Raw genomic sequence first — 26,188 nt, 5'->3', positions numbered from 1 at the left:
AATTGGATGGAATTGTTCTGCCCCTGAAAAGACACATTGACTTCATGGTGGTTCTTTTGAAGGCAAAACTGTTATACCATAAATGGCCTCCATCTCCTAAAATCTCTGCCCAGTTCCAGCTGACTCAATAGTTATAATTGCATTTCCATTATGACCATTTCTGGATAAGAATAACCATGTACAGTAATTTATGTATATATGTGTATTTGCATGGTAATTTTTATAAAATATATGGTTTTAAATGTGCTGTTTGTATTGAATTATTCTTTTTTCCTGGAAGCCTATGAGGATGACTGCCTTAAAGATGTAAAATTGCTCAGTTGTTCATATAACTCAGGAGTTGAAACATTATCCCATACATGGGGCAATATCAGGATATCATGTTACTGCCTTGCCAGAATAGAATTATCTCACAAGTCTGGTGATCAAGAGACAACCTCAGAATTTCCATTCTTTGTAACTTGCATTGTATGTAGATAAGATGGCTGGCCTTCTTGGGAACTTCCCCACTTTACAGAACTCTTTCCTGCCCCAGAGGTATATCCCTTACCAACTCTGGGATGTGTACAAAAATTTTACAAATACTTACCTAACTACAAGAGGTAGTATATGTAGTGAAACAAATACTGCAATATCTATAGAAAAAATTACCAAAAAAGACTGTCTTAAGAAGCATGTATGAAGAACAGCAATTCTGAAAATATCTTGGGAAAAAATAACAAATTATAAAGTTACAAAAACAAAACATAAGTTTTTATTACTTTTACAGTGTTTCATAACATATTTTTCTTAGAAAATTTGATACTGTCACCAGCTTTATTTATTTATAATTTAGATTTCTAAGACTCTTCAACTCAGCATTCTGGACAGCCTTAGAATATACTCTGAATATTCCACAATATGATTTATTTAATGCATAGCGCTTGTTGTTAGAAAGAAATTAAATTCATTGATAGAAAAATATAATACTGGGATTATAATCCTTGGCATTATGTCCTGCCCTGCAGGAATGTATGCCAGATGAAGAAAGAGTACTTATGCACAATATCATACATTCTTACAATTCATCAATATTGTGTGATCTAATTAACATCTACTCAATAATACTTGCAAGGTTATGCAAGACATTTTAAAGACTGACTAGGGAACCTAAAAAGAACTCTAACTGCTTTAACTCAGTTCTAAAGGTATGTAGGTATTCCTTGAGTTATGACAGTTCATTTAGCGACCATTCAAAATTACGATCCCCTCCCCCCAAAAGTATTTATGATCCAGTCCTGAAGTTACATATGTTGCAGCACCACAGCAGTCGCTTGCTCTTATGACCAACCACAGAAATGTTGCAACATGCCCCTTGCCTATTTCCCCCTCCATCCTGCCCCACTGGGCTTGTGGAGACCCAGTGGGGCAGGATCCCTGGAGGGAAGCAATTATGGGGACCCCAAGAGAGCCTGAGATATCTCAGTGGGTCAGGGGAGGCCTTGGGTGGTCAGAAGTAGGTGGCCTGTTCCAACACTAGACCCCCTTATGGTCTTCCCCACCCTGAAATGGGACACTCATCTCATTCTGTGCATTTGATTAGCAAATGCACTGGAGAAAGCAGGGAGGGATCACGTTCATTTAATGTGATCCAATCAACAAATCCTTGGGTTATGAATGTAATTGGCAAGCTCTATTACATTTGTAACTTGAAGTTTACCTGCATTCAAATGTCATTCCTACTAATGTCTGTACATGGATAAAATTAAAATCAATTCGTAACTATGTTTGCACTTTATGATGTAATGCTGTAATGTCATTAGTGGGATCCAACCATGTTTTCTTATTTTTTTTAAAAAAGTTCATTTACCAAAATGCAATTTTAAAATTTGCTATAATAATGAACCTACTACTGTGTGTGTTTGTATATTCAAAGATAATGACATTCTTTTGTAAAAAGACTTACTTGTAAGGCAATGGAAAAATTATGTAAAACTGGCAATGTTTCCTAATCTTTTTATAATTTTTTTTTTACCTTGCTTCAGGGACTATTTTTTAGTTTTAAACAATGGAATATTCTATATACAAGAGTTATAGATTTTATCATAAATATACTTTTCCAGTTAATATTAGTGGCATATATAAAACTTAACCGTACTAATAATATAGTCTGTTTTTTTAAAAAAACAGTGGAACATTTATGAGTTTTGAATGCACTGCATAGAAATAAATGCTAAGAAAATATAGCAATATTTAACAGAGGATTAATACACTTTTCTATCATCATCATCACTTCTCAAATTCAATTTCCAATGTTTAACATTTTAAATTGTTCTTCATTAAGATTCTCATGCATTTTTAAATCACCAAATAGTATATATCTTCTGTACAACCATAATACACTATGATACAAACTTGAAGTGCATCAAAATTAAATTCTTGTAAAAATTTGCATTTGATATTATAGAAGCCATTTTCTTATCTTCAAACCACTGCAAATATTCTGAATGCTTTGCCTCCTGGAGGATTCTGTAAACTGTAACAGAAAAATAAAGAACCAATTGCTTGAAGGAACTTAATCTTATCATGTACTCTTATTTTACATATGAATCTCTCTATTAAATTTATATACTTATATATGTCATTACAAGAAGGATGACCTATAAATATTTGAACAGCATGGTCAAGTTACATACAATAGTGGCCAAAATTGTGGAAACCTTTTGGGAAAAGTGTATTTTTGAGGTTTGATGGCTAATAACACCACTTTTTTGGGGGGGAATAGTACCATAAAATTATATATCAATGGAAAGATAATTTAATTAGGAATGTAATGCAACAAGGTTTGTTCAATTATCTGTACTGTATCCTATGAAAAGTTATAGCCAAATAACTAGAAAAAGGAAGCACAACTTGCTTAGGTTGATATTAGGTAGCTTTTCTTCATTTGATTGTAGCCAATGAGCATGAGTGTTTAGAGAGCCAATCAGATGTCATCTTGTTTTGGCAATGAGTCAATCAGATCACAGTAGGATTCAGTTATTGATGTCATGTATTGAAGCTGAGAGGAGGACATTATGTGATCACTATCAAGTTGGTTGGGGTTTTTTTGTGTTGTTTCATTTAGTGAATGAATTACTTTAATGTTTCATTAAAGTAATGGTGCAAAGAGTTGACTGGTTGCCCAGAAAGTGATGTAAAATAGTATTATTAAGTGAACAAGGCTACAGTTATAAAGAAATTAGAAGAAAAAAATGGTGGAAACTTAACCAAAGGTGGCATTTCTACTGTACACTTTTCTCAAAAGGTTTCCACAATTTTGGCCACTACTTAGCATGTTTAATTTACTGTATAGCTAATGGCAAAAGCAATAGTTATTTCTATCAATAACTAGAAATGCTATGGCCTTTCTAGAAATTTCATTGATCTCACAAAAGCCCATCTATAATTGTTACACTAACAAGAAGTGCTGTGAGCTCAAGATCTAAATTTGATATAAGTCACAAAGACAACTTCAGTTCTGAGTAGACTCAGGGACAGTCTTACCAAGGAACATTACAGTATCTTCACAACATTACCACTGAAAGCAAGGTATTGATTCATTCCTATTTAAATGTGCTTCTTGCACATGGACAATACCATAAAAATATCTAGGTGTGATGAAGGAACATTTACAAGAATTTCATAATGGAAGTATAAAGTTTAGAATATCTTTTTGGATGCCTAAATTTTCAATTTGAGCTCTGTCATAGCTTTCAGTGAGAGTATACCTGAAGGAGGCAGCCCACAATAGGACAGGTCAAGGTATATTTGTGTCTTTCTCTGAATGTAATTGTCAAAAAAGTGAAGGCCACCAAAGACTTGCTACCAAATATTTGTTTTAGCTAGAATTTAAATCAGCAGGGTCTTAGCAGGAACAAAACCACATTCTGCCTAAAGAACAGCATTCATTGTTGATTGAAAGACACCAGATGGCTTTCAGAAATTTAGACTGAATTATTTCCAAGGCAGATTTACAGATTTGGGGGCTGCACGTTAAGAAATTTATAATCTTGTTTAAATATGCAGATACATATTAGTTGCCTTTGTGGCTTACAAATATAATAACCATAAGGGAGATATGTATTTTTATGACTGTATTGTGAGTTAATAGTTGTTGAGGTATATTTATTGAATCTAGATGGAACGTAAATAGCTATATTCTTGAAGTCCTTAACTAACTTGATTGACTATAATTAATTTTTCAGTTATGAAACTAGTCAGAAAGTTTTAATTAAGTTAGCTAATTTTAAAAGAGTAATTTAGTAAATTATCTAATTAAAACATCATATCTTTCTTTTATTGTAGTTAATTTCTAATTTTCTTCTAAGACAGAAATATCCTAGTGCCCCCACAGATTGACTTGGTAAAAGTTAGCTGCATTATCTATAAATAGAGATGGGTGAAAACTAGAGAATGACATGCAATTTTTTGCAAGGGCCAATATTATGTCATTATTATAAATGCTATATCAAACAATAAAAGGACAAGAATACGTCTGCTTTACTTCTTTTTTAGGATTCAGTATAAAAATATTTTTGTGTGATTTATCAGCTGAAGGAGGCATTCTTTAGTGAATGAAGTAGATGGCATCTGCCACAATGTTTCTTGGGGACTGAGATAAAAGGCACCTCCAAATAAACAGAGAGTTCCTTAGGAAACTGAACTACTTCTCAACTGGGTGATCTGGGGTTACACACTGATAAACACTTGAATAATCTGGAAGAAACCTACTTGTTCTGCAATTTAGTTGTTCTTCTGGATCATCCAATTGGCAAATTTATGATAGAAAGGTTTCATGTAGAACTTGCTAATTTGGCAACATAGGTTGATGGGATGATAATTAACATGATTATTCTTAATTGTAGATTGATAAGATAATTGAATGAGAGCCAGTTTGATGTAGTGATTAAGGCATCAGACTAGAATCTGGGAGACTAGAACTGAATTCTAATCCTGTCTTGGGCACAAAGCTAACTGGGTGAATTTCAGCCAGTCACTTTCTATCAACTTAGAAAGAAGGCAATGAAAAGCACTTCTGAAAAACTTTGATCCATGCAGTCTCCGAGAATCAGACACAATTGAATCAAAGAAAAAAAAAAGCAATGCCTTCTCCAGTAACACAATAAAAAGTATCAGGTGTACTATAAAGGCGTGCTTTGTACCTTTCTGAAAAAATGCCATTTTGAAATGAAGCAGTGTACATTCTTTTCTTATCCACTGGCATGACATCAACAAAGCCACCTTCATTGCGAATTACTCCAGCATGTACTGCTGTTCGGCAGATACTGGACATCTGAGGGAAATACAGAATAGAAGAATTTCCTTATTAGAAAGTAGTGTTGACTTACAAATTATTAACTGAATTTATACAGTATCCTGTTTTTCCTAATGTCCACTTGTTGATTCAGATTAAGCGATAGTAGGACTGCTTGGCTGGGAAGGTCGCAAATGGCGTTCATGAGACCTCAGAACGCTGCAACCATCGTAAATGCATCTCAATTGCCAAGCATCTGAATGTCAATCATGTGACATGGAGATCCTATGATAGTTGTAAGTGGGAGTACCCGTTGTAACTTTTTTCAGTACTGTTGTAACTCTGAGCAGTCACTAAAGGAATAGTTGTAAGTTGAAGACTCCCTGTATATGGATTCCACAAGTATAAAATTTGCTGAGAAGGAAAAGAATCTTTCCCAAGTTGCCCAATCTCAGCTAGCCAAAAGTTTGAGAACTGTCAGCATTTTGAATACAAATGTTCTCATCAATGAGAAGATGGCTTATTCACTGTGGTTGAAAGATTTTGAGGAAACTGAAAAATTATACAACATTTTAAAATTTTCATGCAATACCTTTGATATTCATACATCTTCCCCAAAATGTATAAATAAATACCTATATGTCTCTGGATATAAATATTGATGTTTAAAATGATGTATCTTTCCTTAAATTACAAAAAGATTTTTATATATGCCATACTGTTTCTTTCACTTTAGTGTGGTTTCCATTTTCTGGTGAGAGTGGGAGTAACTGTTTTTTATATTATTATTATTTTTCTTTTAGACCATATATTTTAAGCTTTTTAAATCATATTCCAGAGGAAAATAAGTTATCATACTTACATCAGAATAAATTATAGTTCCAATCACTCGGGCATAATGTGGATTTGCCTGCATACAGTTGTGAGGACAGCGGACCCTTTAAAAATTGAGGGGAAAGATAAAGATTAAGGATTCTATATGTATACTATAATAACATGAAGGCAAATGTTATCATTGTACTGAATGTAAACAATGAAATATTATAGAATAACAGAACCACGGGAGCCAGTTCTACTATCAAGTCCAATTATTAAGAACTATTCATATTAAAATACCCCCAACAGAAAGCTGTCCATTTTTTATACAAATGAAAAGGATCCTATCATCTCTCTGGCTAATCAGTTCTATTGACAAATATATAAACATTTAAAACAGAATGCATTGCTTGTTAAAGTGTTGTTCTGTCATATCAGTTCAGTAGAGCAGACCATGGGATGCTTGAAGATTTTTCAACAAATCTTGCTTTGCCACCAGTGTTTAGTACTGTATATGCACTGATGCACATAACTACAGTAGATCTTTGCAATTAATGGAAAAACCTGATTGTAAAATAGAGATTGGGTAGTTTAATGTCTTGTATTATACTCATAAAGTGTAGCAGTCTTTACATCTTAACAGTTTGACATTCAAAAAATGACAAAAGTTTTATGTCTCTGAAAAAAATCAATAATCACATAGAATGCTTAGCATTATTGTGTGATTAGTTACAAACATTTTTCATAGGATGGGAACAATAATGAAAAGATTTACCTTGGGCAGTGTGTGGCTGGCCTATAAAAAGGACATAATTGTTCTACCGTAGTTTCACAAGTGATAGCTTGTACTGAAATTAAACAAGAAAAAATACACCCAAATATTTGCTATAAAGAGATTTATCAATATGAATGTTGTATCATAAAAATAAATCCTCACCTGTTACTTTAGAGACAGTGAATGAATTAGCTGATTGGTATTTCCTACAGCAAAAACAGAATCTATTGTTATTAGCAGTAATACCATTATCTTACAATGCTCTACAATATTTCTGACAAGGAAATAAGAGAAACAAAAAATATAAAAGTGAGAAGAATTATTTAATAAAAAGGAGACATAGAGAATCAATGGAGATGATTTCAGACAAGCTTTCATGGTTCTTATCATGCAACACAGCAGTCATTAATGACAACTTCTGAAGATACATAATGTTAAATGTTTTATAATTATTTATAAATAATTCCCTAAATTTGTTTAAATTATATTGAAAATGTGAGAACTAATTTGTGTGGAGATATTTCATTTTTATTTACCCAACTGACTGGACTCCATTTCTATAGGACTTTATGAAGTAATTTCTTCTTCCTAGCCTGGTAACATCAACCCAGCCACCATCATTGTCTAGGATACCATAATGTATTGCCGCTCTACAGATACTTGATTGCTAAGAAGAAAATAAAAACCCAGAAACAGAAATTAAGTTCAACCAAATCATTATTTTTTATACATACTTTTAATAGAAATAATATTTTGTGTTTTATTAAATTTGGAACTATGGAAAGTTCACCATTAGTTCCATACTGAGAAAAGTGAGTTAACAAATTATGTAAAAATCAGTATATTAGTATGATTCTATGCATGGATTATTTTATATGTTTGCTGCCCATGTTTCCAATATATTGAGTAAAAGCTAATAAATATAAGAGAAATCTCAAATTCCTGCCAAAATTAACAACTTGATGCCATTTTACTGAGCAAACACTTTGTCAAGGATAACACATTAGTTAAATTTCTTAATAAATTATAAAGCAAAATGCTATGAATTACAATATCTGTACCATGTCATAATAGACACTTCCCACAACTTTGGCACTGCTGTCCAAACATCCAGAAGGACATTCATACCTAAAGAATTAAAAAAAAAAAACAAGTTGAGAAAAGTAGCAAATAAATTTGGGGTTTTTTTAAGAGAGAATACACCATAATATACCATAATTAATTGATAAGCATGAAAATGAAAAGATACCTTACCTATTACATGTTGTTCCTTTGCACTGGTCCCTTAACCGTAGTTCACAGGAAACAATTTGAGCTGAAGGGAAAAGCAGGTGGTGTTACTGCAATGTTTTAGGACAGTTTGGTAAATTAATTAACAACAACAAAAATCATGTTACAAATGAAATTTCCTTACACATCTGTTGTTTGCTTATGACTTCATTTCTTTCACTGACATCACGGGGAGATGCTTGTGGTTGCACTTGATTTTGTAACGTATTCCGAACATGTAGCTGATGTTGTTCAACTTCATTGGTTTCTATCTCTGGAGAGTAATACCTTTCTGAACCTTCTGGTAAAGCAATTGAAAGGAATAAGTGCTTTTTTTTTTACAATGGCTTTATTCAATAGTTATAATTAAGAATGGCATAAATATGACATATTTAATCTTTGCTAGACATGATAAGGCCAGGGAATAATCCTGTGCATATTTCTTGGAAAGAAACTCTACTGTATTCAGTGGAATTTACTCCTAGGAACTTACTTAAAGGATTACAGACTTAAGTGCTTCTTGATCCCACAGTGCCTAAATCCACTGAAATCAATGGGCTTTAATACTGGTTGGCTTATGATTGTTTTACTACCAGGTATTGCTAATTAGCTGAGATTATCTAGTCATTGCACTAGGTGAGTGATATACACAAAAAACAATATACAGAATTTAAAGTACAGTACTAGAAAACCAACAAAAAATTGTCAGTTCTTTTCTTAGTGTTCCATATAACAACACTCTACAGGCTGCATCATAATGACAAATATAGATATATAAGATTGTTTATAATATTTGAGTGGTTCAGAAGGGGGTTCCCTACCGAAATTCTAATGAATATGTATAGGTCAAAATTTCATATACCAAATATATTATCCTTAATTTGTGAAATGGACTTTGGCTACATTTCAGAAAGAAAATCCTAAGAGGTTTTTTAATGAATTTACATGCATTGTGGAGGTTCTGACAAGATGGAATTATAGAGATATGTTGCAAAATAGTTTACAACAGCATTTATGTTTAAATTACTAGATTCATGCCACATTGACAAAACAGGAATCTATTTAACTGAATGAAAGATTTGCATTTTGATTAACAGGTACTGTAATTTTTACTATTAGAAGAATTCATATGCTGATTGCTTAACTAATCTGTGTTGGTGATACAGGATCTTATAAATAAATACATGCTTGTGAAAACATATTTAATTGTATTTTTATGCATATGAAAAAAGAACCATTCTCCTCTTCATATGAAAAAAAAACCATTATAAAACCCTTATATAGCACATAAGTTTCATTATGAAATCAGAAAACAACTGCTTGTCTCCTAAAGCATCAGCAGAACTACATACTCATCAGAACATACATTAATTTTCTGAATACATACCTTTATAACAAAGATTTTCTCTACAGCCTCCTCCAAAACTTGGGGGACATTCAGAACATGGGCGACCATGTTTATATGGGGCATGGCCCCACCAATTGCCCCTAAGAATAAAAAACAAAATGATACAGTGAAATAAATGAAGTCCCTGATCCCCGTGAGAAACACTATTTCTGCTGATTTGTCAAGCCTCTGCTTCTGAGGCATAGAAGGACAGCCTAAGTGAATGATATAAACAATATCATCTCAGATTATATCCCATTTATCTTTTCTATATTCTTAAAAGTTGGAATTTCTTCATGCAACTAGCATGAATTGATATCAGTCGTTCTCAAGACAGAGCCTTGAGGAAAGCAAGCTCACTCATTCACTTATCCTTAGCCTGGCTTGGCAGGGGACTTCTGCCAGGGTACCTTCAACAATCGGTTTACAAGGGAAGAAAAAGTGGGATGATGAAAGATAAGAAAGTTTGCTGAGATGCAATTTGGAAAGACTTGTCCATTAAGATAAAAGCCGCATGCAAAAGGACACAAGGGAAGCATATGACTGAAAAGTTTATATGACAGTATAAACTACTGCCCATCATTTTTAGTTTAGGCTTTCATTCTGGCATCCCTTGAATGTGAATGCAAGCTGTTTCTGCAATTTAGTGCTTCCTCTGCTTCTCCTGGAGACTGCAATAGCTTTAAGTTTGAGGATTGGATATAAGTCTACTTGTTACCAACATTGTCAGTCTGAATGGTCACTGAATGAGGCAGTTGTTAACTGGCACAAGATATAATTCTATTGATACAATGGAGGCTTATGTGTGCTCGTACTGGTATAAAAAAATTGGATTGTTTTGACTATACTATTTGAAAACCAGCAGTATGTCACTGAATGTAAAGACCAAATTTATATGAACTCTGGCCAATCAATTCTCTTCTGTTATTATCTGCTAGCTTTGCAGATTACAGTGAAAATTCTGAATATTGTGCTTTGGTTTATACTGGTTTATATTGGCTAGCATTCTGAAAATTCAAAATATCTAGCATTACTCTGTGTTAAAAACTCTTTTAGAAAGACCAAAAGATACTTTGCAGAAAGCAGATTTCTTCTTCCCATCACCAATATTATTTCATATCTTTTACAATTTATATTTCAAGATAATTACATATTTTATGGCCAATTCTGGTGCAGTTCCAAGCAAAACATTGATTTCCTATCATGATTCTAGTCTAAAGCAAAACACAATCCTAAATAATTTTATTAAGAAGTGGTAGTGAGGAGTTAGATAGGCCTTTTATGTTAACATCTGTACCATCATACTTACTTGGGTGAATAATTGCACACTAAGTAAATTGCTTTTGGCCATATCTGTCCCCACACATTCATATTATGACACAGGTTGACTGCACAGCCTATTCTGTTACTTGTTGCCCATACCACCTGGAAGGAAAAAAAAGAAATAGTTTTAAAACTTTATCCAAATTTGAATTCTGATGAGCCATCATAGTGAACTGATACACCTTTGGCAAAAAGGAACATATTGCACCTGAAAACTGTTACCGAAATCTGTCCATAGTAACAAAATTACCAACATGAACTATGCACAACTGTGTTTTGCCAGCTAATGGCAGAAATTGTATTTTTGTGGTAAGATGAAAATTGGCTGGAGGCATGGATTTCATTGTGCTTATAGCCATTAATGTCACCTACATGGACTTCAAATAAGGATCACCTCTTAATCATTTTGAATTTATTTTTTTTCCTTTTACTGTTTGGTTTTTAAAAATTGAGAAGCTTACGTTGACCTTCCCAGGTAAACCAGATAGGAAACACAACTAGATGAGCTAAATCTTCTTTACTGTAAGGTTACATTAGCAGAATCGTATAAGTCTGAAAGTACAAATTTTCCGCCTATTACTTTTAACTGCTACATTTATTAGGGCAGTTTCTTCCTAAGTTTCTTTCTTTGACTATTAAATGATTACCGTCTTCTATCTCTCTTATCTGATTGTTTCCTAAGCAGTATCTGCTCTTCCTTTTCCTTAAGGTTATCCATGCATTCCCTTACACTTTCAGATTGGCAAGCATTATTGAAAATATTGGGTGAGTTTCCTTAAATCCTTTAAAAATATTTAACCACAAGTTTAAATATTTATAATAAAAGTTTTTGGAATATACAGAAAAAGTATGATTATTGTTGGCTTTAAAAAGCTTTAAATATGGATTAAGGGCTCAGATGGACTTGATATAAAAGTTTGAAACTAATTGAAAGAATCCTTTCTCATGGGAAAATAATTCTGTTTATATTTTGAAACCGATGAGTTTGAAGGTCACACTTTAGAGGGCACCTTACAAGAAATGTTTGATACACATGGGTATAGGAAGTCTTCCAGCATTTATGTCTATAATACAATCAGGTTATTATTGAATAAGAATAGGCATCACTGAATAAAACTGAAACTGATTTACAGGAGGATTTAAACATTATAGACTGCAACCAAGAAAAGGAAATAATGGATTCAGAAATGAAATTAAATGAAGCTTTAAAAATTTAAAAAAATACAAGTAATAAATTTGAAAAGCGATGTGGATAAATGTTTTGTATTCGATTTATAAATAGGATTTGCTGAAGTTGCAAAATTACAAAAGGGGCCTGACAAGGATGACAACAGTTGTGAGAGAATAGACAATGAGAGTATAACAAAGCAGATATTAGAACTTGATTTTTTTGGGGGGAATTTAAAGATCATTGGAAGAAAGAAGAAAGAATACAAAATAAATTTTATTTGATCATGGTTAAAATAATGAGTTTCTATTTCTGGAGATGCTAAATTATTTTCTGATTGAGACTGGGAATGATGGCTATTTCGGATAATGTTTAATTGCTTTTTGACATGAATTGGACTTTTACCATTTGAAGAGATGAAAGAGGAGAATCTGTTTAAATATAAATGGAGGTATAAATATAAAAAGGATTCAAATTGGATGTAAAAGATAAATGTTGTAATACCTATGTTCTTATTTCATAAAGAGAAAATAAGTTTAATATAAGGTTCTCCATTAAAATCTACTGACATAATCCAGCACCAAATATAAATGTGAGGATTGATCGTAAAGTTAATTTTTCGTCACTCTTGTAACTGTGAACAGTCACTAAATAAGGCAGTTGCTAAATGAGAACTTTTATTATTAAAATAGAAGGAATTATAAATTTGAAAAATAATTTTAATTAAAATACATATTTTAATTATATTAATTCCAGTTTAAATTATTATTACTTTTGGTAAATATGGAATTAATGCAATATTAAATTGTTAATCAGATTTAGGGATGAGAAATATGTATTGTGTGAATAACTTTAGAACCAAGCCAGTTTTCTTTAGAAAAATTGTTAAACGTGTATTTTTCTCCGAGCCCACAAATGAACATGCAAGCTTTATCCATGGGTTAATTAATTCATTTCAGAAAATAACCCAATCTGTAAGTTAATCCGTTCATTCATCAACCAAATTACTATAGATATCCTGATATATTCCAAGAAATTCATATCAAAATGTGTTCTTAAAAATATCTGCAATGGTAACATATAGAAATAAAGAATAGATAATACATTGCTGCAAGCTATTTTTAAAAAATGGGAAAACATTTTAAAACACAGATACAACTTCCATGTGACTTACATATTTTCCTATCATTTATCTCTTGATTTCTACCATTCCAACACAAGCTGATGAATTCAATCCTATTATTCATTTTTTTAAAAGTTTCCAACAATGGTTGGAAACTAAACAAAGAGAGAAGCAACCTGGAATTAAGGAGAAACTTCCTAACAGTGAGGACAATTAACCAGTGGAACAGCTTGCCTCCAGAAATCATGGGCGCTCCGTCACTGGAGGTTTTTTAAAAAAATTAGACAGTCACTTGTCTAAAATGGTATAGGTTCTCCTACTTGACCAGGAGGCTGGACTAGAAGACCCCCAAGGTCCCTTCCAGCTCTTCTATTCTCATTCACTCACCTGAGTATAATGAGTACATACAGGACCAGAACATCTATAGGGACAATAAGGATTGCATTCTTGAGGATATGGATAAGTAAAGTCTCTCACTTCATCATACCATGATTGGACATGAAATGTTAGAGGTCTATACCTATAATGAATAAACAAAAAAATTGCCAAATCATTCAAGTATCTATTATCAAAAGAAAAAAAATGTTTTTTTCACTTTTAAAGAAAGAGTAGCATAATGTATTTTTTTTACCTTCCCCAATGTGCTCCCAAATTCTGACCAATGGATGGAAGAAGACTTGCAGGTCCATGTTCCCAAAGACACGTCTCAGCCCAGGACTTAGCAGATCTTTCCAACTCTGGGTCCCATGTCTACATTTTAAGGTTTAAGAGAAAAGATAAACATGAAGTGATCTTAATATATGTTAACATCATCTCTAAAATACTTTTTAATTTAAGAAAAATCTGTATTAAAATATATTGTGTTATAAGTATAATATTACAGAAAAGTATCCATCAAGTCTAACTTGTTTCTTCCAAAAAAAGCTTTCTACCAATGTATCTATGCAATCCACACTATACATCATATAACCCAAATGCTGCATCATGGTTATCCTAAACAATATTTTAATAGAAAGTAAGAAAATATTTCCAGCATTAATATTTGACTTAGGATCAGATATCATTTATATGTCACATATAAAAAAGGGTAGGACTTATGTCACAGTTCCACAATGCTCTTCCCTCATGGACATTGTTGCCTTTCAGACAATACTAATGGAAAAATTTTGTGTTTCGTGTGTTGCAACAGAAAGGCAAAAACAGAAAGCCTAATCACAAGCTGTTGTGTATACCCCAATTAGGACTGAGTAGATGTGCTCAAATTTTTTTTGCAAGTTTGTTTGAAATGCTGTTGGTATTGAATTAAGAGACCAAATCATGATCCTCCTAAGTTGCAAGATAATAGATATAGATGATCCATGAAGATTTCCTTCTAGCAAATAGGCCTACTGTATTTCAGCTGTCCAACTCTGAACTATCAACAGAAGGCAAAAAAACCATATTTTTGGTTCCATCTGGATCTTTGCTGCCAAGCTATGGCAGGCTAGCCAATGGGTGAGTGGTATATGATAATGATGTCCAAAGACAAATGAATGAACCTTCTATCCCAATGATTTGGTTCACTGAATATTACCTGGCCTGAAACTAAGCTGATTCATCCATGGTCAGTATAAGAGACGTGAAGTTTAATATCCAGTAAAAGATTGTGAGGAGACTGAGAAAATAATGGAAGCATTCTGACTCTTGGTTATATCTTTCTCTTTGTTTCTTTTCCTGCCTACCTATAACTTCTCACAAATTTTCTCTGAGTCGTGACAGTAGGCAGTTTCTAGAACAATGCTTCTTTAAAATTGGTGCTGTTTTTAAACTATTAGGTTTCATAACAAACTCACTCTCTTATAAAAATCAGAATTCACAATCATGACTCAGAAGATATTTACCCACACAGAATCTACAGAACTTTGAAGCTGATTTTAGGAGCAGCTTCATTTAAGCAACCTCAAACCAATTATTTTTCTATTTGAGGAAAACATTCTATAACACTGATTTAGTTTTATTTCATTAAGAAAGATCTGCTAATGCCAGCTCCGAGATGAAGGGATGGTTCAGCACAATGACTAATAAACAAGGCTGTGAACTTATTTATAATTTTTTTTCCAGACATTTGCCTTTCAAATAACTATGTAAATCAGACAGTTTTTCATCTATTACATGGAATGACAGGACTGATCTCTGTCACCAGGTTTGCACTACTGAGTTGTTTTATAATGCTAAAATGTGATCATTTGAAATATGCTAAATAAATGTAGGTAAGAGTACTAAAATCATAAAGCAAAGGCAAGAAGGCAGAGAAGAGCAACAAAGAAGAATAGGGGACTGCGGCTAAAACATACTGAAGAACAGTTGCAGGGGTTGGGTATGTCTAATTTAATGAAAAGAAGGACTAAGGGTGACATGATAGCAGTGTTCCAATATCTAAGGGACTGCCACGAAGAAGAGGGCGGGTCAACCTATTCTCCAAAGGCAGAATAAGAGCCAATGGATGGTAATCAAGGAGAGAACAAATCTAGAACTAAGGAGAAATTTCCTGACAGTTAGAACAAAAAATCAGTGGAACGATTTGCCTCCAGAAGTTGCAGGATCTCCAACAATGGAGGTTTTTAAGAAGAGATTGGACAACCATTTTTCTGAAATGTATAGCTTGAGCAGGGGTTGGACTAGAAGACATCCAAGATCTTCCAGCTCTGCTATTCTGTTATTCTAGAAAAAAAACACATTGTTTAAATATAAGCATAATAACATACAAGTTTTTATATGTGAATTCATGACTCTCCTGGTATTTTTTTTTAAAAAAGATAAAACAATAAGAAGAAAGTTGGGTAAGATGCTAAAATCAAAATCCTACAGTTTTTGGTGTTTGGGAAGAATAGAGGAAGAAAAAAGGAAGTACTGAAGATCCTGGCTGAAAGGAGACCCTTAGAGTTTTATAAATAGTAAACGCATAGCAAAAACACAGAGAGAAAAAGCTACATTTTATTTGTATTATTTATTTATAAAATTTGATTGTTTTATTTCCAAGAATGTGTTAGAGGTTTACTGATAGCATAAGTCTCAGGATAGCCGTGTTAACTGAGATTGGTGGCTGTCTTGTAATATAGTCAAATATGGCTACGTTCTAGTAAATGGATAAAATGTATATCAAAACTCTTTTACTCAGCTAAAAAAAAATCTGATGTAAAGAGGGAAATCCTTATTCAAATAGATTCTCTAGTATCTATGTAGAAAAACCTTTAAAATGCTACCATTCTAAATACTAAAAGTTAAAACAATAACACATGATTCTAAAATACCAAGTTATGTATAGTTTATCGAAGTTCACAATTTTCACTCTGAAGTGGGACATACTTAAGAAATCTTTTTAAGCACTATTACAAAATAGAGTAAGGGCATCTGTGGAGAGGTCAAGAGAAGGCAAATGACACAAGTGTGTTATAGTATGATACAAATCCCATCCCTTTCATGCTTATCTCACATAAAGATGTAAAGGATGAAGCTTACACTATCATATCATGACACACATTTTGTCATTTTGATGAATTCTCAGTCTCTACTGAGTGTTCCTGTGAATAAATACACATGATATTGCATATGTCATAATTTGCACAGTTATTTATATAGCAGTAATAAGATGATGTCCATACAGAGTAGTTTTGTAAAATGTGAGTGCAGTAACTTTTAATCTATATGTAAGATATTTCTGACAAAGAAGTCTTTGGAATATAGAACAGAAACAGAACACTTTCAGAGGTAGATGTAAAATGTGTAAACTATAATAAAAAAAGGTAAGATTCATACTTAGTATAGTAAGGCACACAGTTGGCACCAACAGAAGTAAACATTTACTGTGGCATGATATAAGGCCTCAATGTTGCATTCATTCTATATATAAGAAATAGAGTGGTAAAGTAAATATCAGAGTACAGTACAGTACAGTATGGCTATTTACCCTTTAATAACACACTATATTCTTTATTGTTTGTTAAAATATAAAGAAAGCTAAAATACCACAGTACTAATTTTAATTATGCATTTATCTAAAGTACAGACTTGAGGAATATAATTTCCTATATTTGAAACATAGGCTTAAATTGGATGCATACCAGCTAAGGAGATGTAAAAACCTACCAATGGATTTATTTATACTATGGAAATGTATAATTGATACAGTATTACATTCACTATATTAAAATGTTTCTCATCAAAAAGAGAAATTATATTGCTGTTATGCAAGTCATGTCAATAAACTTTTAAAAAGTTTAGAAAAATATTAATCTGCTTATCAATCATTAAATATACTAGGACCTCAACTACGGTATTTGGAAAACAGTTTTAAGAAAAGATTGCTTTTTTAAAAAAAGTACAAATATGTATATTTTTTAAATTTGTATAAATTAAATACAACCTGAAAAAAATCTCTGTTGCACTGTAAGACTATATAATATATCCAAATCTGTATATTTATGGCACATAAATAGTTGTCAACTAGCGATGATAATCGAGCCAGGAATTACGATCACAAGTCATTGCAGCCGTAAGTCATGGCAGCACACGACCAGACCTGATGTTTTGATATTTTTTATACCTATTGTTATATGCCATAGTCATTAAGTGAATCAATTTTCCTAATGGGTATTTTTTGTTGGAAACCAGAATTAAGTGCTGGAAACTGACAGAACAATTAATCAGTGGAACAACCTGCCTCCAGAAGTTTTAAATGCTCCAACACTGGAAGTTTTTAAGAAGAGACTGGATAGCCATTTGTCTGAAATGGTATAGAATTTTCTGCCTGAGCAGGGGGTTGTACTAGATGACCTCCAAGGTCCCTCCAACTTTATTACTATTGCTAACTGATGAAGAATTATCTCTATCTTGTGGAACTATTGTGATTATGTAATTTTATCCTTCTAATAATATAACTAACAACAGAAGCATATTATGCCCCCAATTCCCTTTCTTACGTTGTGTTCCTTTTGCTCTACTGTTATTTATGTCCCCTGCTTTCCTGAATTTCCCTATCTGATCTCCTATTTCTTATATCATTTTTACTGGATTCCTCATTTCTCTCCACCCACTCCCCTTTGCTCTACACTCCAGCTACAATATACAGTGTGTGATGTCCTGGTATTCTCATATTCAAATAAGACCACAATCCTTTCTATGCTTCCCTTGGATTGATGATGACTCCATAAGTAATCCTAAGCAACTATGGGTTGTTTTTAATTTCTTTTTTTTTCAGTTGCTTGACACCTCCTTTTTTGGGGTTTCTTTTGCCTCTTCTCTGCTGTCTCTTACAATGTTACATTTATTTGTTTAAAAAACTTGTCCCTTACCTATGATGTTTCCCTCCTTTTCTTTTCTTTTTTTCAATTCATCTGAGATACAGATGTCAGTAGGTTTTCCAAAAAGTAAAAATACGGCCAGCAAAATGCTACTGAACACAGATTAAAACCTAATGGTCAAAAATCAGTGCCAATTACCCTCTCACCAATCAATTTCACTGTTCTTCTTTGACTAGTACTTTCTCTCAATCTAATGTCTCATCTTTTACCTATCTCCTTTGCTGTGTATAAATAATTAGAATGAATTTCTTATTAAGAAATTAAAAAACAGTCATGGATGGGGAATAGTATAACTTGTTGCTGTTATAATTCAGGTGGGAGCAGGGGTAAATGAATTTACTACTGATAAATGACCCCTACTTATATTTTTAAATTATCATGTCACTTTGGAGAACAAATGGTCCCTACTCACTGCCATTAACAGAATAACAAAGTTAGGAGGGACCTTGGAGGCCTTCTAGTCCAACCCTGTTCAGGCAACAAACCCTATATACCATTTCAGACAAATGATTGTCCAATCTCTTCTTAAAAACTTCCAGTGTTGGAGCACCCATAACTTCTGGAGGCAAGTCACTCCACAGATCCATTATTTTGTGGAAACTACATGTTTTCTTAAAATGAGCACTTAAGAAATTATTTGGCCTACCCATCCCCAAAAGATAGATGGCCATCACAGATTTCTTTTTCTTCTTTTTAAAGTTTGCACTACTTTTATGATAAAGGCATTGCTTTTCTGTAAAAAAGAAACAAGGACGAGACTGATGTTAAGGCCTGCATGATCATTTTTGGCTACAAATAGCAATTTCATGACAACTAAAACAGGATCATTGGCTGGTGAATTTGCACCATTTTCTGATAAAAAGTAAAGAAGGTATAGTAAATGTAAATGTGATTTGCTGACATCATGCCTATCTTCAGTAAAGCAGTTACAGAATACAAAAAGCATCCTCTTACTTCATATAATAGCAGTTGTGCAGTATGTTTTGCTTTTATCAAAAGTCTGACCACATAGCTTTTTGAACAAATAATAGATTACCTGGTTCTAAAAAAGAAAGCAGCTGCACTGGTGAACAGAAGCGCCTACAGTATTCATTTGTAGTGCATGTGCCTAATCCTAACTCTTGGGAAGTTACCAAAATGCTACAGTTAATACTACATACTGATTGTGGTAAATTCCTGCCCCAAATGGATTAAAATAAGCTTAGCAAACTAAAAAAAATATATCCACTGTTACAAATTATGGCATTCTAGTATATATTGACTATTCTGGATTGCCCAGTACTATTGCTTCTGATAAAGGGTTTTTGTTTATTTTAATTGAGTTTAAGGACTTTCTGAACAAAAACCTTACCCTGGATATTATTACACAAATCCTCAACTTACGAACACAATTGGGCCTAGACCAGGGGTAGGCAACCCAAAACACTTAAAGAGCCACTTGGACCCGTTTCCCACCAAAAACAAAACACTGGGAGCCGCAAAACCATTTTGATATCTAAAATGAAGATAACACTGCATATATCCTTTTTTACCTTTATTATATTGTGTGTTTTGTGTGTGTGTGTTTGTGTGTGTGTGTGTTGTGTATGTGGTGTGTTTTATAATAATATCTATGTAATATGTATATGTATGTATGTGATGTATATATATATATATATAATATCTTATGTAGGTGTCTTTGGTTGTTCGGTTTTTCTTCCCTCCCTCTTCCCACCCATTCCCTCTTCCCTCTTCCCCTACCTCTCCCCCCTCCCGCGTAAATTGGAAGTGTCTTGGCGACGTTTCGACGAAGTCCCATTCGTCATCTTCAGGCTGGTGTTTTCAGCTTCGTGCTTCGAGCAGCAATGTGTGGTCTTAGCTGGTTCTTCCTTTTAACTGCCAGTGGGGGTATGAACTGATTGGGTGGGAGCTTAGCTGTGTTCTGATTGGAGTGGGAGGTATGTTTTTGATTGTTAGGGGGCGCTGGCTGTGCTTCTGATTGGCTGGTGGGTGTTGGCTGTGCTATGTTGCTGGTGCCCATACAAGGCACCACAGACAGAATCATAGATCCTCCATAATACAACCTCAGAACAGCATTCCGCAACAAACAGAAAATATCCACCATCCTTAGAAACCCCAAGATAAAATTGATTAGAAATCAAGAACCCAAGCTCTAGAAAAATCGGATCACAAACCCAAACTCTGGCTCAGATATGTAGACGACACCTTCATAATCTGGCCACATGGGAAATAAAAACTGGACAACTTCCTCACACACCTCAACAGCCTACACCCCAAAATACAGTTCACCATGGAAACAGAAGCTAACAACCACTTCCCTTCCTGGATGTCTTAGTCTACAAGAAATCCAATGGCTCCCTAGGACACACCATCTACCAGAAGAAAACACACACAAACCGCTATCTGCACGCTCTCTCACACCACCACCCAGCACAGATCAACTCTGTAGCCAAGACACTCCTCTCCAGAACCAAACGCTTAGCTGACGAACACCCTACAACCGAACCTAACACACATATCACCAATGTACTAACAATCCAATGTGATTCCAAAGAAAAAATAAAAATACACCACACCATCCATCCAAACAAGAAACCCCACTAAAATCCCAAGACGAAGAACAAGAAACGGCAAGCCTCCCTCCCATACATAAAAGGCAACCACAGACACGAATCATTAATCCTCCATAAACACAACATCAAAACAGCATTCTGCACAAACAGAAAAATATCCACCATCCTTAGAAACCCCCAAGATAAAATTGAATTAGAACATCAAGGAGTATACGAAATCCCATGCACCACTTGTCCCACCACATACATCGGACAAACCAACAGAAGAATAAGTGCACGCATTGAAGAACATAAGAACTCAGTCAAAAAAGAGGAACCAACATCTTCCCTGGTCCCACACCTTAAAGCCACAGGACATGATAATGACTTTTAAAAATACCAGAACCATTCCAAAAGTGAACATTTTAATAACAATAATCAGAGAAGAAATAGAGAATAGAAAAACGCCACGCATGAACAAGCGAGATGATACCTCCCGCCTACCAGCCATTTGGAAACCCGCCCTTATTGACAAACGACTCCCTAATACAAAAATGATACCAGACCCACACTCACAAAAACCACACAGGATGTCACCACCACACATCCACGCAAAAAGCAAACCCAAAGCCACACCGATGATGAGGCACGACCACAAACCAGAAGCCAGACCAGAGCTGCATCATTAGCCACTTTAAAGCCCTCCAATCCATACATGAAGAAAACTGACACCCTCCATGAAAATGAGGCACGACCACAAACACGAAGCCAAAAAATAGCACGGCAGCCTCAACATCTAAACCCCTTCTGCAACTCAGACTAACCTGAGCACAACCAAACAGAACACTCCCCCAGCCAATCAGAGCACAGCCAACCCCCCAGCCAATCAGAGCACAGTCAACCCCCCAGCCAATCCGAGCACAGCCACGCCCCTAACCAATCAGAACACACCTCCACCCAATCAGAACACAGCCAAGCTCCCACCCAATCAGTTCATACCCCCACTGGCAGTTAAAAGGAAGAAACAGCTAAGACCACACATTGCTCCTCGAAGCACGAAGCTGAAAACACCATCCTGAAGATGACGAATGGGACTTCGTCGAAACGTCGCCAAGACACTTCCAATTTTACGCGGGAGAAAACCTGAATAACCAAAGACCTACATACAAACACCTGTGAAAACCTCAGAAAACAAATATCGAACCTCTACGGGGAGGACATCCACCATTTGACCAGGACCTATGAAAAACTTGAAGTCCAAAGACTTCCATTTTATGCACCTCCCATTCCTACTCAACTGCCGAGATCAAAATCTAATCCCCACATGTTTCCAACTGAAATTCCACTCCACTCTGCAAGCCACTAACGGATCCTGAAAAGAACAAAATTGGCCCTAATCGAAATGAACTTCACACAAAAATTCCTCCTAACGAATTAACAAAGATCTCCTCACACTCCACCTCAAACGCAGCAACAGATAACACCCCGCACTTTGGGACAAATCCAAACAACTTGCCATCTGGAGAGCCGAAACACAGACCACCTTCAAGACAGATACACACACCAACAAACTCCGAAGACTACAAGAACGCCAGAAACAAACCCCTCCCCCCTCACAGCCACACATGAAGCAAACAGTGCATAACATCTCAGATAGGATCCTCACCAAAGCCGAAACCAATGTCCTTTCCAAATGATTCAACTTTGCAGTCACTCCCAAACACATCCCCACTGAAACCATTATATGTGGAGTTGAAACCAGCCTGACCAAAATCAACCCCGACGATGCTAACAGAATCAGACTCGAAATCACCAACATCCTCTGTACCAGCAAGCCACCGAAAAGCAACTTACCCAAAGAGGAACAGACAGCACTACGTAACCTGAAAGAAGACACCAGCATAATAATCCTACCAGCAGACAAGGGCAACGCCACGGTGGTTATGAACACATCTGACTACCAAACCAAATTAACCAACCTACTCCAAGACTCCACATACAAACCCCTAAATACAGATCCCACCACCTACCTGGAAAAAACCACCAGATCCAAAATAAAAGCCTCCCCCATTATCGAAGAGATCCAGCAAAGAATCATTCCCAGAGAGAAATCATCCAGATGCCCCAAACTCTATGGTCTCCCCAAGATACACAAGGAAGGAACCCCACTCAGACCTATAGTCAGCTCCATAGGCTCACCTCTACAAAACCTAGCCAAATTTCTCGCCAAACACCTACAGCCCTATGCAGAATCCATCACCTCACACGTAAAAAACTCATTCCACTTTATAGAGATCATAAAGAAACAAAACTTACAGCCCAGCGACCTACTCGTGAGCTTTGATGTCATATCCCTCTTCACCCAAGTGCCTATCAAAGAAGCCTTGAAAGCTATCCAAAACAAATATAACCCCCCCAAACACATCTTAGATCTGACCAACCACTGCCTATCCAACACATACTTCATCTATAATGGACAAAAATACAAACAAACAGAAGGAGCACCCATGGGATCACCCCTCTCCCCTGTCATTGCCAACCTCTACATGGAACACTTTGAAACCCAAGCTCTAGAAAAATCGGATCACAAACCCAAACTCTGGCTCAGATATGTAGACGACACCTTCATAATCTGGCCACATGGGAAAGAAAACCTGGACAACTTCCTCACACACCTCAACAGCCTACACCCCAAAATACAGTTCACCATGGAAACAGAAGCTAACAACCAACTTCCCTTCCTGGATGTCTTAGTCTACAAGAAATCCAATGGCTCCCTAGGACACACCATCTACCAGAAGAAACCACACACAAACCGCTATCTGCACGCTCTCTCACACCACCACCCAGCACAGATCAACTCTGTAGCCAAGACACTCATCTCCAAAACAAAACGCTTAGCTGACGAACAACACCTAAAAACCGAACTACACACTCTCACCAATGTACTAACATCCAATGGATTCCATAGAAATAAGATTACAAACCTAATCCAAAAAGAAACCCCCACTAAAATCCAAGACAAAGAACAAGAAACCGGCAAAGCCCTCCTCCCATACATAAAAGGCACCACAGACAGAATCAGTAAGATCCTCCATAAACACAACATCAAAACAGCATTCTGCACAAACATAAAAATATCCACCATCCTTAGAAACCCCAAATATAAAATTGAATTAGAAAATCAAGGAGTATACGAAATCCCATGCACCACTTGTCCCACCACATACATCAGACAAACCAACAGAAGAATAAGTGCACGCATTGAAGAAAATAAGAACTCAGTCAAAAAAGAGGAACCAACATCTTCCCTGGTCCAACACCTTAAAGCCACAGGACATGAAATTGACTTTAAACATACCAGAACCATTGCCAAAAGTGAACATTTTAATAACAGAATAATCAGAGAAGCCATCGAGATAGAAAAACGCCCACACAGCATGAACAAGCGAGATGATACCTCCCGCCTACCAGCCATTTGGAAACCCACCCTTATTGACAAACGACTCCCTAACACAAAAAATGATACCATACCCACACTCACAAAAACCACACAGGATGTCACCACCACACATCCACGCAAAAAGCAAACCCAAAGCCACACCGATGATGAGGCACGACCACAAACCAGAAGCCAGACCAGAGCTTCATCATTAGCCACTTTAAAGCCCTCCAATCCATACACGAAGCAAACTGACACCCTCCATGAAAATGAGGCACGACCACAAACGCGAAGCCAAAAAATAGCAAGGCACCCCAAAATCTTAAACCCCTCTGCAACTCAGACTAACCTGAGCACAACCAAACATAACACTCCCCCAGCCAATCAGAGCACAGCCAACCCCCCAGCCAATCAGAGCACAGCCAACCCCCCAGCCAATCAGAGCACAGCCAAGCCCCTAACCAATCAGAACACACCTCCACCCAATCAGAACACAGCCAAGCTCCCACCCAATCAGTTCATACCCCACTGGCAGTTAAAAGGAAGAAACAGCTAAGACCACACATTGCTGCTCGAAGCACGAAGCTGAAAACACCAGCCTGAAGATGACGAATGGGACTTCGTCGAAACGTCGCCAAGACACTTCCAATTTTACGTGGGAGAAAACCCGAACAACCAAAGACCTACACACAAACACCCGTGAAAACCTCAGAAAACAAATATTGAACCTCTACGGGGAGGAAATCCACCATCTGACCAGGACCTATGAAAAACTTGAAGTCCAAAGAGCTTCCATTTTATGCGACCTCACATTCCTACGCAACTGCCGAGATCAAAATCTAATCCCCACATGTTTCCAACTGAAATTCCACTCCAACTCTGCAGCCACCAAACGGATCCTGAAAAGAACAGAATTGGCCCTAATCAGAAATGAACTTCACACAAAAAGATTCCTCCTAGACCGAATTAACAAAGATCTCCTCACACTCCACCTCAAACTCAGCAACAAGATCCACCCCGCACTTTGGGACAAATCCAAACAACTCGCCGTCTGGAGAGCCGAAACACAGACCACCCTCAAGACAGATACACACACCAACAAACTCCGAAGACTACAAGAACGCCAGAAACAAACCCCTCCTCCCTCACAGCCACACATGAAACAAACAGTGCATAACATCTCAGATAGGATCCTCACCAAAGCCGAAACCAATGTCCTTTCCAAAGGATTCAACTTTGCAGTCACTCCCAAACACATCCCCACTGAAACCATTATATGTGGAGTTGAAACCAGCCTGACCAAAATCAACCCCGACGATGCTAACAGAATCAGACTCGAAATCACCAACATCCTCTGTACCAGCAAGCCACCCAAAAGCAACTTACCCAAAGAGGAACAGACAGCACTACGTAACCTGAAAGAAGACACCAGCATAATAATCCTACCAGCAGACAAGGGCAACGCCACGGTGGTTATGAACACATCTGACTACCAAACCAAATTAACCAACCTACTCCAAGACTCCACATACAAACCCCTAAATACAGATCCCACCACCTACCTGGAAAAAACCACCAGATCCAAAATAAAAGCCTCCCCCATTAGCGAAGAGATCCAGCAAAGAATCATTCCCAGAGAGAAATCATCCAGATGCCCCAAACTCTATGGTCTCCCCAAGATACACAAGGAAGGAACCCCACTCAGACCTATAGTCAGCT

General features: G+C 35.8%; 1 protein-coding gene across 6 annotated transcripts in view; it reads right to left on the bottom strand.

Annotated features, from left to right (window-relative positions):
* Window positions 1–726: 726 nt before the first annotated feature.
* Window positions 727–26,188, bottom strand: part of CRISPLD1 (cysteine rich secretory protein LCCL domain containing 1) — a 46,624-nt gene continuing 21,162 nt past the window's right edge. For 5 of the 6 annotated variants that reach the window (XM_039332089.1, XM_039332086.1, XM_039332091.1 and 2 more), the window contains 13 exons: window positions 13,768–13,886; window positions 13,524–13,656; window positions 10,832–10,947; window positions 9,523–9,623; window positions 8,281–8,436; window positions 8,121–8,181; window positions 7,928–7,994; window positions 7,403–7,533; window positions 7,029–7,072; window positions 6,867–6,939; window positions 6,138–6,213; window positions 5,184–5,314; window positions 727–2,515 (listed from right to left, as the gene is read on the bottom strand). In XM_039332089.1, coding sequence (XP_039188023.1) covers window positions 2,464–2,515; window positions 5,184–5,314; window positions 6,138–6,213; window positions 6,867–6,939; window positions 7,029–7,072; window positions 7,403–7,533; window positions 7,928–7,994; window positions 8,121–8,181; window positions 8,281–8,436; window positions 9,523–9,623; window positions 10,832–10,947; window positions 13,524–13,656; window positions 13,768–13,886 — 1,260 coding nt within the window. In that variant the 3' untranslated portion in view covers window positions 727–2,463. The remainder of the gene's footprint in view (window positions 2,516–5,183; window positions 5,315–6,137; window positions 6,214–6,866; window positions 6,940–7,028; window positions 7,073–7,402; window positions 7,534–7,927; window positions 7,995–8,120; window positions 8,182–8,280; window positions 8,437–9,522; window positions 9,624–10,831; window positions 10,948–13,523; window positions 13,657–13,767; window positions 13,887–26,188) is intronic. The other variant, XM_039332092.1, reaches the window with a different exon arrangement.

The sequence above is a fragment of the Crotalus tigris genome, unplaced genomic scaffold, assembly GCF_016545835.1.
Source record: "Crotalus tigris isolate CLP2741 ecotype Arizona unplaced genomic scaffold, ASM1654583v1 scf7180000024445.887990, whole genome shotgun sequence".
Lineage (NCBI taxonomy): Eukaryota > Metazoa > Chordata > Lepidosauria > Squamata > Viperidae > Crotalus > Crotalus tigris.
The sequence above is the reverse complement of the archived record's forward strand: the minus strand, read 5'-3'. Positions and strand labels throughout refer to the sequence as shown.